Here is a 12,692-nt window from a genome sequence, read left to right as displayed (position 1 = left end):
TGAATTATCTGTCACCCATCAAGCTAAAAGTCTAGTGGAAGGTGCCCATGGCATGGAACTGGGTGGTTTTTAATGTCCTTTCCAGCCCAAACCAGTCTGTGATTCTGTGGTTTTAAGGAAATGGTGTCACCTTTGGGGTAAATGAGGTTAGTGTTACTCCCTGTGGTCTTGCTTTCCTGATTATCTTGAAAGGAGACCTCCCAGGAAAAGCCACGGCCACCTGATGGTGGGTGAAACTCCTTTCCCTGGAAATTGCACCAGGGAGGGTTTAGATTGGATGTTAGGAAGGAATTCTTCACTGAAAGGGTTGTCCAGCCCTGGCACAGCTGCCCAGGGCAGTGGTGGATCCCCATCCCTGGAGGGGTTTAAAATCCCTGTGGATGTGGCACTTGGGGACAGGGGTCAGGGGTGGCCTTGACAGTGCTGGGGATGGTTGGACTGGATGATCTCAGAGGTCTTTTCCAACCTTAAAAACTCTATGGCTGCATGATTCCATGAAAAGGCAGCATAAGGGATGTTCTATCCCCAAATCTCCTTCCAACAGGAACTTTGGACATGGTCCAGGCACGTACCTTGAGCAGGTGCAAGACCTGGCAAACCTCCTCAGGCTTTCATAACCAAAACCCTCCGAGCAGAACTTGGGATCAGAGTAAAAAGCTGATGGCCAGGGAGCTGAGGTTGAGCTCCTGCCAAAATGACTAACAAACTGTGGATGTATGAATCCGAGGAGAAGCAGGAAAATCACATTGCTCCTGCAACTGGTACTTGTGCAACTTCTTTCTGGAATACTGTGTCTGGTTCTCATGGAAGTGCTCCAAAAAGGATGTTGACTAATTAGAAAAAGTTTAAGGAAGAGCCATATGAATCATTAAAGCTTCAGAAAACACGTCTTTTAGCAAGAGACTCCAAGATTGAGATGTATTCAGCTACTTAGAAGATGAAGGGACAGGTTTATCTCAGCCTGTAGAAGGACAACGGAGAATTTGTAACGTGTTTTTCAGTCAGCAGACAAGTGTACAACAAGATTCCCTGGCTGGAAGTTGTGGATAAACCCATCCAGACTGAAAAATTATGAATTAAGCAACAGAGACACTGATAGAAATTTCTGATCAACTGTTCTAGTCGACACAAAGAGAACTCCAGCAAAGTCCTTTGCTCTGTTTCAGAGAGGTTTTATCACTTCAGAATAATGACCTTCCCTGATAACGTGCAAATTCACAATCTTTAAGCTCCAAACACCAAATGGTCAAAATTAATGGCTTGGAAACAAAACACACCTCAGCAATTTGTTCAACTAACTTGGTACAAGTGATTTCATTGGTCATTCCCTGTTTCCTTGGTTGGTTTTCCTCTGTTCGCCCCCCAGGGCTGGGTCTTCCCAGAGCCAGACTAGAAGATGAAAAGGCAGCTCTGGGAAGGTACATCCACACCAAATGGATGGTCCAGGCTCTTGGCTTCATGGACAAAGACTTGTTTTTACTGGAAACACCACTGTGATGGGAGAGGGGCCTTCACCCTCCTGGTGAAGCTGCACTTGAGTGAAGAAAACAGGAACAGACTCGACTAAAAACTGGAGGAGCCTCCCACAGGCATGAGACTGTTTTGGAGGAAGGCACAACAAGCCCTGGTGTTGGTAACCCCCCCCAAGACCCCCCCCTGCAGTGACCAGACACGTACTGACCTCAGACATCTGCGGGAAGAGGCTGATGGCCAAGGGGAGGGCCAGGCCAAAGGCAGCGAGGCACACAAGGCTTTGGACTGGGAGAATCATCCGGGGACGGGACCTCAGCAGGGAAGTTCTGGAAAGGAAAGGCTCTGTTAGACCAGTTCACAGACCAGGTGAGTGCATGGCATCATCAGAACAGACACTGGTGTCCACCCAGACCCACTGGTCTTGGTTCCTTCACAGAATCATGGAATGGTTTGGGTTGGAAGGACCTTAAATCCCATCCAGTGCCACCCCCTGCCATGGGCAGGGACACCTTCCACTAGAGCAGGTTGCTCCAAGCCCCGTCCAGCCTGTCCTTGAGCACTTCCAGGGGTGGGCACCTCTTTCTTAGCGGGTCATGGACAAGTTCACCCTCACACTCTTCCCCCAGTTCAAAACACCTCACACTGGGGTGGGGGCCACCCATGGGTGTCACCTGCACTCAGGCTCTGGAGCTGATGGTGAGTGAGCAGAAGGAACCCAGGTCCTTGAGAGATATTGGGAACTTTGTCAGCCCTGCCAGCTGAAAAAGGCACACACGGCTTCGTTAATGGGGTAATAAAGCAGTAAACTCGACAAAAAATACCTTAATTTGTTAAAAATCAAACATCTGCAGCCTGGGTGATAAGGATGTTTTAACACTTGGTCTTCCCAGGGGATATTTATGAGTTCAAGATTTGTTAACAGCGAACACTTGAAGACACCTGCAAGGTCAGGTTCTCAAAACGACCGAGAAGTGACCCTTGTGATGCAATTAACACCCAAAAAATGGGACAACGTTTAGCAGGGAGAAGGTGGCATGGTTCAATATATTCCAGGATACAGGACCTCAGGTAGTTTATGAATGCTAAGGGGAAAAAACATAATTCTTGAGGGGTTTATTCTGGAGGTATTCATCAAAAGGACTCCTGTCATTCAAGTTTTTTCCTACCAACCTGAAAAAAAAATGAGAATATAAACTGAAAACTTGACAGTGAGTTTTGTTTGAATATTCAGCGTGTATGAGGAATGTAGAGAGTGTGGAGATTTGCTGATGGGTCATTTAGGACCTGAGGGAAAGGCATGGGGTTGGGTATCAGGAAAAGGTTCTTCCCTCAGAGGGTGGTTGGGCACTGGAACTCCTCAGGGGATTGGTTATGGCACCAAGGCTGCCAGAGCCCAAGGAGTGTTTGGACAATGCTCTGAGGGACAGGGTGGGATTGTTGGGGGTGTCCTCTGCAAGGCCGGGAATTGGATTTGATCCTTGAGGGTCCCTACCAACTCAGGATATCTCATAATCCTATGATCTAGTTAATCCCTTCCCACTGGGGCACAGGAGCTCTCCCTCCTTTGGTCAAGGAAAGCACAACCAGATCACACCGAGCTCTGAACACCTCCGTGGTGACCACCGGGGTTTAACAAGCATTCCCAACCCAACGTGCACCACTCACAGGGTTTCCAGGCACTCCTTCCCACCTCAGGGCACACACCTGATGGGGTTTTGCAGCCCCATCTCCCCGTGCAGCCGCAGCGGGATCAGAGGTTCCCCCCAACCCCCCGTCTTCTCCGCGCTCGGCGCCGGCTCCAAACACGCACCTGACGGATTCCGAGGGAGCAGCTGATGTGTGGGAACTCGTTACCCTGCTCCACGTTGTCTGTGTGCCTGAACACTGAGACTCCTCGCCCTTTGCTAGCGCTGCTTGCTGAAAACTGTCTCCCATCTCGAGAAGGTTTGGGGGAAGCGGGGAGGGAAAACACGATCCAGAGCTTTAACTCCTCCGATATCTCAGCTCCTCACTAATAAGCCATCGAGACGGAGTTGATCCTATCAATTTGTGCTGTGAAAGCCAAGCTTCTGTTCTCCAATATTTCGCTTCTTTTTGTTGCACAGAGCACAATCTTAATCTGAAATTCTCTCATAGAAGCCCAGAAGGATTTTGGCCGAGCGAGGAAAGCAGGAAACCTTGTTCCACGCTAACAACCACACCGTTCAAGACCTGCCATCGATAAGCTGTGATTATCCCTGGGATGCAGAGGGGCAGCTCCTGGAACTGATTTATCCTCCTGCTCAAGCTGTTGTGATCCATGAGAGCCCTCGCTGAGACAATTAGAGGACCAGCATCCCTCGAGCCTCCCCGGAGCACAGTTTAGAACCAAGACATCGCCGCTTACACCACCTCTGACATCTTAATTTGGAAGCCGCACCCTCCGTAATTACTGCCCTGCTGGGCACCTCATAATCACCCAAGTGAAAACCCAACCAATTTAAAATGATCCCCGGTCCAGCCCCCCAGGTGTGACTTCCAGGGGTGCTTCCAGCTCAGGCCAGTTCAAATCACAAGGGCCGACCTCCTAATTAAGAAGAGTTATGGCTTGATGTAAAAAAGGAGAGCGGGCTAATTAACACATGTAGTGCAATGTCTTAATTGGGATTCGGATTCTAAAATTTGTGCGGTTCAGAATAAATGACTCATAATTAGTCAAGAGGTCCACTTTTCTTCTCTCCCCGGGATCTCTGCTCCCAACACAGATCTGGGAAGGATAGGAAGTTAAATATTGCATTTTGGTGGCTGTCAACTGCAATCCAAACCCCTCTTTTCACCCATTAACCCCCCGCTGGATGGTTCCAAAGGGTTTAATTGCAGAGGATTAGCACAGATTAAAAATAAATAAAACTAATATCTGTTTGTGGAAGGGGGGAGATCTGGACCTTCAGATCCCCCTGACAGCCCAACTTTGGCATCTTCTGAAGTCTAAAGAATCCCAGGGTGAGTAGGGTTGGAAGGGACCACTTGAGGTCATCTAGTCCCACCTCCCTGCTCGAGCAGATTTCCCTGGAGCACATTACTCAGAATTGTGTCCAGATGGCTTTTGAGTATTTCCAGAGATATTAAAACTTGAACTCCTGAACACCTCCAGAGATATCCAAAAAGCAGAAGCAGCAGCCTGATGTATTCACAAGAGCAAATATCCTCTTCCCCTACCAGTAATTCTGCAGAAGAACTGAAGCTGTTTTGGCACGAGAACAGTGGTTTTAGGGGCTGTCACCACACACACAGGTCAGGACCAGCCAGGGTGTGGAGAACTAAACTTTGCTGCTCAGATTAGACAACGTGAGATTGAGAAGTTTGCACCAAGAGAAGGTCCTGGGTTGGAAAGCTGCAGGAAAACAACAGAATCATGGAATGGTTTGGGTTGGAAGGGACCCTAAAGACCATCCAGTCCCACCCCCTGCCATGGGCAGGGACACCTTCCACTAGTCAAGGTGGCTCCAAGCCCTGTCCAATCTGGCCTTGGACACTTCCAGGGATCCAGAGGGAGCCACAGCTTCTCTGGGCAACCTCTGCCATGGCCTCTTCCAGTATCCCATCTAACCCTGCCCTCTGCCAGTGGGAAGCCACTCCCTGTTGTCCTGTCCCTCCATCCCTTGTCCAAAGTCCCTCTCCGGCCTTCTTTAAGCCTCCTTTAATATGCATATCTTATTGTTCCCAACTAGAAGCCAAATTCTTGGCACCCATGGTTTGTCTCCCTCATAAACAAGTGATCCATTTTTCCACATGGACCTCTGGACAGCAAAGAACTGGCATTTTTGCCACAATTCCCTCCTCCTCTCTCTTTTCCCCTAAAGATCCATTTCTTCGCCCCCTTCAAAACACCCTAATGCCTCTTCTTTCTGTGATCTGCCTTTACAACAAATTTTACCTGGGAGACATTAAAAAGGCAGGAACACACCGGGAATCTACACGGATCCACCTAAAGCAGAGAGACCTCACGGATCCCACTGGAATATTCATGGGTGTCCGTAGGTACAGACACACACACACACACTCACATGCTTGTACAGACAGTACATCTGCTCCGCTGAGACAGTGTGTTGTAGATCTTGTAAATACACCTTCATTCAACTTTCATCACATTGTTCATTAGTGGTTTAAATTTTGCATAATTTGGCAGCTGCCTCTGGCGTTTTTCAGGAGGTACTGTAATTTATTCCATATGGAAGTCAGTCGCTGTACTAAAAAGGAGTTATCGGGTTCAGTGAACCAGAGCTGTATTTGTCTAGGAGGAGGTGTCAGATGCTAAACTAAATATGACAGGAGTCAACCAAAGCCTCCCAGCTGACAGATTCTCTGGGGTTTGGGGAGGGTTTGGTATAAACAGGTTCAAAGCTAATGCAGACATCGCGAGACGCCGGGGACGCCGTGGGGTACGGGAAGAGCTGGAGGCTGGAGCTCGGGGTATCCCGAGGTATCCCAGGATTCCTCAGAGCCCAGGGTTCAAAACGCCCCGTCTTTGATGTGCCAACAAAGTTTGGGGTGGTTGTCCTACCTCAAACTACCCCAGTTCTGCTGAGACCCTCCCAGAGCCCGTCAGGTCTCTGCACGGGGTGTTCCTGACCTTTCCTCACTCGTTTTGACAGCACCCAGGGAATGGCTGGAGCTGTGCCAGGGCAGGCTCAGGTTGGATCTCAGGCAAAGGTTCTTCCCCCAGAGGGTGGTTGGGCACTGCCCAGGTTCCCCAGGGCAGTGGGCACAGCCCCAAGGCTGCCAGAGCTCCAGGAGGGTTTGGCTGATCCTCTGGGGCACAGGGGGGGACTCTTGGGGCTGGGCCTGTGCAGGGCTGAGGGTTGGACTGGGTGATCCCTGGGGGTCCCTTCCAGCTCAGCACATTCTCTGATTCTGTGATTTTGGGTCATTTGGGGAAATCTGGGCTCTCCCAGTGACCAGTAGCTCTGCTGTCCCACCCAGCCAGGCCACCACTGTCCTCACCACGGAGCATCTCCCGCTCTCCTCTCCAGCCCCGGTGCCCCCTCCAGAGGACACAGCAGATGCAGAGCGAGTGAGGTTGGGGGATTTTTGAGCTTGATTGACATAATTAGAGGAGCAGTTTCAATGTTTACTCTGGAAACAGCCACAGCAGTTTAAGGTGTCACTGCTGGCAGCTGTTGAGTCACAACAAACTTCAGCGAGGGTTTAGCTGGACGGAGAGACTTTGGAGGAAAAGCACCTTTGGGAAACATCCTGCACATGCTGTCAAAAGGAGAATATCTCCAGGGAAAAGTCAAGAAAATGAAGGCCAAGAGGGCCTCCTGCCTCCTGCACATTTCTGAAGTGAAAAACATGGTTTAAGCTGAAGAAAATGCCCTTCCAGCAACAAAAAACTGTGGGCTGAGCACTGGTTGTCCCCCAAGAAAATCCATTTTTTGTGGTTAGGCTGACTTAGCTAAGCCAGAGCAGCTCTGGAATGTTGATCCAGCCTGAGAGCATCCTAATTTTCTGAGCCTTACAGGAAAACAACCCTGGCAGTTGCCGCCTGAGGATGCTCTGGCAGCTCTGCCACAAGATCAGGATGATCTGGAGATGAAGAAAAGAGTAGAAATGCTCCTCTTTTGTGGGTACAACTGTTCTGCTCCCCGTTTCTCTCTCAGCTCCTGCCCATTGCCAACAATTCCAGCTTTGTCTCTCTTCCACCAACACTGCACAGACAGTTCCAGGGCCTCCTCTAGTCCAGCCTAACATACCCGAGCTCTTGGACCTTCTGCTGCTCTTCAGACCTTCCAAGAAGGTCTTCTCTGTGAGGCAGAGAAGAGGCTTTAGGATAAGGAGGTAAGAAGAGCTCATGTCCTTCAATCTCCACTCAAAGATCACTCAAAGTGGCCACAGCAGATGTTGATGACGGACTGAGCTTCTCCACCAGCCAAAAATTCGGGCTCTCCCACCTCAGAGCTCAGCCTACAGGGGCACCTGAGGCTGCAGTCCCACAGACCTGGAGTGTCTGTGCACAGACCAGCTGCAGGATGGGCTTTAAGTCTGGAAGGAGCGGGAAGCTGGACAAAGACTACAGGAAAAGTCTTGGATGACGGCCGGGAGAAAACCGCTCCACTTCCCGAATTCCGTCGTGACAACCAGACAAAAGGATTCACGGGAAACAGGGATGAGAAGTCCGACTTCATGCAGCTGTCCCCACATCCCTGTGACACGGGGGCACTAATGAATTCCCACCGTCAGCCCCATCCCAAAGACGAGTCGCCTCCACCTCGCCGACGCCGCGGAGCCGCTGTTTTTCCCCATTAGAGCTGCCAACGGGGATATTATTTATAAAACTTCAATGAGAATACATCTGCACAAAATAACTGACACCGTGTTCCCTGCATGGCATATGCAGGCTCAAAATAAACATTGATTCTATATGTTAACTGCTTCCACAGAGCGTCCAAGCAGCAGGAAATGCATGAAACATGGGGGAAAGAATGGAGCGCTGTGGAGCTCGGCAGTGGGAGGCAACATTGAATTCCTTGGAGAGCAGAGAAGGCGGCCCTGGGAGTTAAAATACACAGCAGGCAAAGAGATGAGAGGAGCCAAGAGAGCTGAAAAAAATGGCACAAGAGACGAGAGAGGCAGCTGGGGGAGTTAAAACATGCAGATGGAGAGATGGCTGAGAGAGAGGAAAGACCTGGATCCAAGTGGAAAGACGGCGACCAGGAACTGGCCACTTAAAATAAACTTTTTGAATGCCGAGGGGAAAAGGAAGGAGGGAGTTTTCCAGGAATCTGAAAACCCCTGCTGGAAGCACAAAGAAGGTTCCTGGAGAGGTGAGACTCCCCCCAGCAGGTCACTCATGTCCAGCCAGGCTCCAAGGCAAGGTGGGAGAATCGCTCCCATCCTTCCCCACAATCCCAAATGCAAATGACTTGGGAGGATCCAGATTGAGACTTCTGATTCCAGCTCTCCAGCCTCCAAATAATGAGCCATCACACTCTCCTTTCTCCTTTATAGACACTGTAAGGATTCCTATAAACACAGGGATAATGCAGGCCTGGATGCCATTCCCATGGAAAACGCCCTGGTCGAACTCAAATCCCACTCAATTCAAAAAGTTAAACTTTTCCCCAAATGCTCCAAGTCGTTTTTGTTCCCAAAATGAGGTTTTACCTCTGACTGCGTCCTTCAGTAACCACTTAAAAGATCTGTGAGGCAACACCTGCACTGTGAATCCCTCAGGGATGGACAGGGATGTTCTCCACGTCCCAAAGGTGCTGCCACGTCTTCCAGGGACACCACCACCTCCACCAGCGTGTCCAAACCACACCCCACTCTCTATCCCTGCTGTTTCTCACTCTCAGCCTTCCAGGAATCCAAAGATATTTGATGGAAAATCAAACAGGAGGCACGAAGCTCTGGGGAGAATTCAGGCAGGCAAAAGCAGTGCCCAGATATTTTTAAATCCACCGAATTGCATTGGGAAGGAAAATATTCTCTCCCAAACCCGAATTAAGTCTTTCTATTAGTTAAAATGAGGATTTATTTGGAGGAGAACCTCCTGTGCGTCCACAGATAAAACCCAGTTTTGATAAGGCTTGCCCAGAGCGCGGGTGCATTTAGTAAAACTCTTGTACCAATACAGGAATTTAGGAAACCCCCGAGTACAAAAAAATGTTATTATTAGTTTTATTTTGCTCCCGAGCACAAAGCAAATTTTCCTCTCGGTTTTATTTTGTGCCAGGTGAAATTTTATTCTTAGTTTTACTTAACCTTGTGGATGCTTAGGAAGACCCAGGATGGTCCCTCAGTGTCCCCTCTCAGAGACAATGATTTAACAACTCAGGGACCAGTTTTCTACAGTATTTTTGCATATAAAGGGTTTTGTCTGTTGATAACCAGAATAGCAAAGATCCTCTGAAGCAATAAAACAGTTTGTCCTTCATGTGGCTCTTTTTTGGATGGTTAGATGGGAACTTTGAGTAAGCCCTGAGTAAGGTACTCCAGAGGAACCTACTCCAGGGGAAGGAATGGTCACTCCTGAGCACCTTCCCAGCAGATCCTGCTGCTGGATCATGGCCTGGGGGACCCTGTGGGTGACAAAGGGCCTCGGGGCAGGAAAGAGATTTTGCCAAGGAGGAGAACGAATTGAAAATCCGATGTTTTGCACAAGATCAGGAGAGGCTGGAATCTACTCCTCGTCCCTGTGTGCCTCCAGAAAACACCTCCCAACTCTGGTTTGTGGAAAGTGTTGCCATGACTGTGCCCTGATGAAGGGAATCACCACAGTCCCTTTAAAAAAGAGAGGAAAACAGCATATTTTGGGCAAAAAAGAGCCGAAAAACCTGAATTTACAGTTCCCAAAACAGGGTTTGTTGCCTTGTTTCTCCCCACCCGCAGGCCAGGGGAGAAATTAATACTAGTGAGAAGCTCTGGGTGCTGGAGGGGTACCAGCCTGTATCTATATTTTTAAATTTACATGTTACAAAAACAGCCTCCGAATTTACAGAAGGAGCCCCGACCCTTCTGTTAAGGAGAGAAAACTGCCCGAGGGTGATTCCACGAGGATAAACAAAGCTCACCGAAGGTCTGGGTCACTCCCTAATCGTACTAATTGTTATTTACTCTGTCACCCGAGCCACTAACAACAGATTTGTTTAAGGAGAGCCTCCAGTTTCGCTGTTGGGACAAAGGCAGCAAGTCCTTTAGCATCCCCATCTTTCAGTGGGATAATCGGTCTCCAGAGGCCGGGAAGGGGTTCCCCACCCCACGGATCGTTCACACCTAATGAGCCGCTGATGGGTGTCCTCAGGACCCACAAGCACCCAGCGGCTCCAAACAGGCTCACAGAATCCCTGGGATGAAGGAAATGTGGAGGTGTTGGAAAGCACGGTGGGAGAAAGGCTGATGGACAGGGAAATTTGGGGTTTTAGCTCTTAAAACCTCTGCTGTGAGACTACTGAGCAACCTGGGATAGTGGAAGGTGTCCCTGTTGGAACTGGGTGGTCTTTAAGGTCCCTTCCAACCCAAACCATTCCATGATTCTGTGATAACTGGGCATGAAATAATAACCCTGCTCTCTCCTTCCCCCTGTCCAGGCACTGCTGCTCCCCAGACACATCTGCCAGGAGAGATAACGGCTCAAATAGTGATGGAAAACAAATTTCTGCTGAATACATGAAGCATTTATTCTTCTTCGAGGAGCAGCTGAGGCCACTTGGGTTGTTCAGCTGCAGAAGAGGAGACTGAGGGGACATTCATTGGGGTCTGCAGCTTCTCCCGAGGGGCAGAGGAGGAGCAACCTCTGCTCTGTGTGAGCAGGGACAGCACCCAGGGAATGGCTGGAGCTGTGCCAGGGCAGGCTCAGGTTGGATCTCAGGAAAAGGCTCTTCCCCCAGAGGCTGGTTGGGCACTGCCCAGGCTCCCCAGGGCAGTGGGCACAGCCCCAAGGCTGCCAGAGCTGCAGGAGGGTTTGGCTGATCCTCTGAAGGACAGGGTATGATTTAAAATTATCACGTCAATGTAACACTTTAACAGCTTTGACAGTGGTTCAAACTGATGGAATAATAAAATCTTAATAAGAAAAAAAAGTCTTTGGTGGACTTTGAAGAGAGAACTTGTCCCTTGTCACTCTTTACAACTCCCTGACAGGAGGGTGGAGCTGGAGGGGGTCGGGCTCTGCTCCCAGGGAACAAGGGACAGGAGGAGAGGGAACTGGGCTCTGCAGAGGGATCTGGATAGACTTGAGAGATGGGCTGATTCCAATGGGATGAAGTTCAATAAAGCCAAGTGCCGGGTCCTGCACTTTGGCCACAACAACCCCCTGCAGCGCTACAGGCTGGGCACAGAGTGGCTGGAAAGCAGCCGGGCAGAAAGGGACCTGGGGGTACTAATTGACAGGAAGCTCAACATGAGCCAACAGTGTGCCCAGGTGGCCAAGAAGGCCAATGGGATCTTGTCCTGTATCAAAAATAGCGTGGCCAGCAGGAGCAGGGAAGTGATCCTTCCCCTGTACTCTGCGTTGGTGAGGCCACACCTTGAGTATTGTGTTCCGTTCTGGGCCCCTCAGTTCAGAAAGGATATTGAGGTGCTGGAGCGGGTCCAGAGAAGAGCAACAAGGCTGGTGAAGGGACTGGAGCATAAGTCCTATGGGGAGAGGCTGAGGGAGCTGGGGTTGTTTAGCCTGGAGAAGAGGAGGCTCAGAGGTGACCTCATCACCGTCTATAACTACCTGAAGGGAAGTTCTAGCCAGGTGGGGGTTGGTCGCTTCTCTCAGGCACTCAGCAATAGGACAAGGGGGCACGGGCTTAAGCTCCGCCAGGGGAAATTTAAGTTGGATATCAGGAGAAAATTCTTTACAGAGAGAGTAATCAGGCATTGGAATGGGCTGCCCAGAGAGGTGGTGGATTCACCATCCATGGAGATTTTTAAACGCAGATTGGACGTGGCACTGAGTGCCATGATCTAGTAAATGGACTGGATTTGGACCAAGGGTTGGACTCGATGATCTCGGAGGTCTTTTCCAACCCAATCGATTCTATGATTCTATGATTCTATGAACGGCCTCCAGCTGTGCCAGGGGAGGTTTAGGTCAGATACTGGGAAAATTCCTTCCTGGAAAGAGCTGTCCAGCCCTGGCACAGCTGCCCAGGGCAGTGGTGTAGTCCCCATCCCTGGAGGGATTTAAAATCCCTGTGGATGTGGCACTTGGGGACAGGGGTCAGGGGTGGCCTTGGCAGTGCTGGGGGATGGTTGGAGGGGGCTTTTCCAACCCAAACAGTTCTGTGATTCTACAAAACACCAGTGAATGACACCCACTGAGGATCTTTTACTCCTTCCCCTTGCAAATCCCCCCTTCACCCCCAACACTTACTTTTCCAGTACGGACATGATAATTGGAGGTAGAACCAGTATAGGCATGGGCAGGACCACTCTGGTCAGGGCTGTTTCCAGCAGTGCCTGCGAAGGGAAAACAAACAAACAGATCCATGACACTTGAAACAAACCCCAGGATGTACCTGCTGGGCTCAGAAATGCCCTGGCTGGTCTTTCTTGCATTGCTCCTGCGACTGAAAGCACCAACACACACTTTCAGCTTTGCCAGCAGCTGTTTGTGCACATCCCATTTGCCCTCCACGCTCGGTCACAGACCCAGCAGAGTAAAGACAGGCACCCAAGAGCTTCCCTGATTTCATTTCAAACATCCCATCACGTTCCTACACAAACATGTTGGTGCTTCCTGGAGG

At 49.9% G+C, this 12,692-nt stretch overlaps 1 protein-coding gene across 1 annotated transcript in view; it reads right to left on the bottom strand.

Moving 5' to 3' along the window:
• Positions 1 to 12,692, bottom strand: part of SFXN5 (sideroflexin 5) — a 99,669-nt gene that overhangs the window by 17,697 nt on the left and 69,280 nt on the right. Inside the window, exons 12-13 of the mRNA XM_027715610.2 lie at positions 12,320 to 12,405; positions 1,682 to 1,799 (exon numbers count right to left, since the gene is read on the bottom strand). Coding sequence (XP_027571411.1) covers positions 1,682 to 1,799; positions 12,320 to 12,405 — 204 coding nt within the window. The remainder of the gene's footprint in view (positions 1 to 1,681; positions 1,800 to 12,319; positions 12,406 to 12,692) is intronic.

This window comes from Pipra filicauda, unplaced genomic scaffold (genome assembly GCF_003945595.2).
Source record: "Pipra filicauda isolate LSUMZ 115617 unplaced genomic scaffold, ASM394559v2 scaffold570_size292671_pilon, whole genome shotgun sequence".
Taxonomy (NCBI): domain Eukaryota; kingdom Metazoa; phylum Chordata; class Aves; order Passeriformes; family Pipridae; genus Pipra; species Pipra filicauda.
Note: the sequence above shows the minus strand (reverse complement) of the source record. Positions and strands in the feature narration are given on the sequence as shown.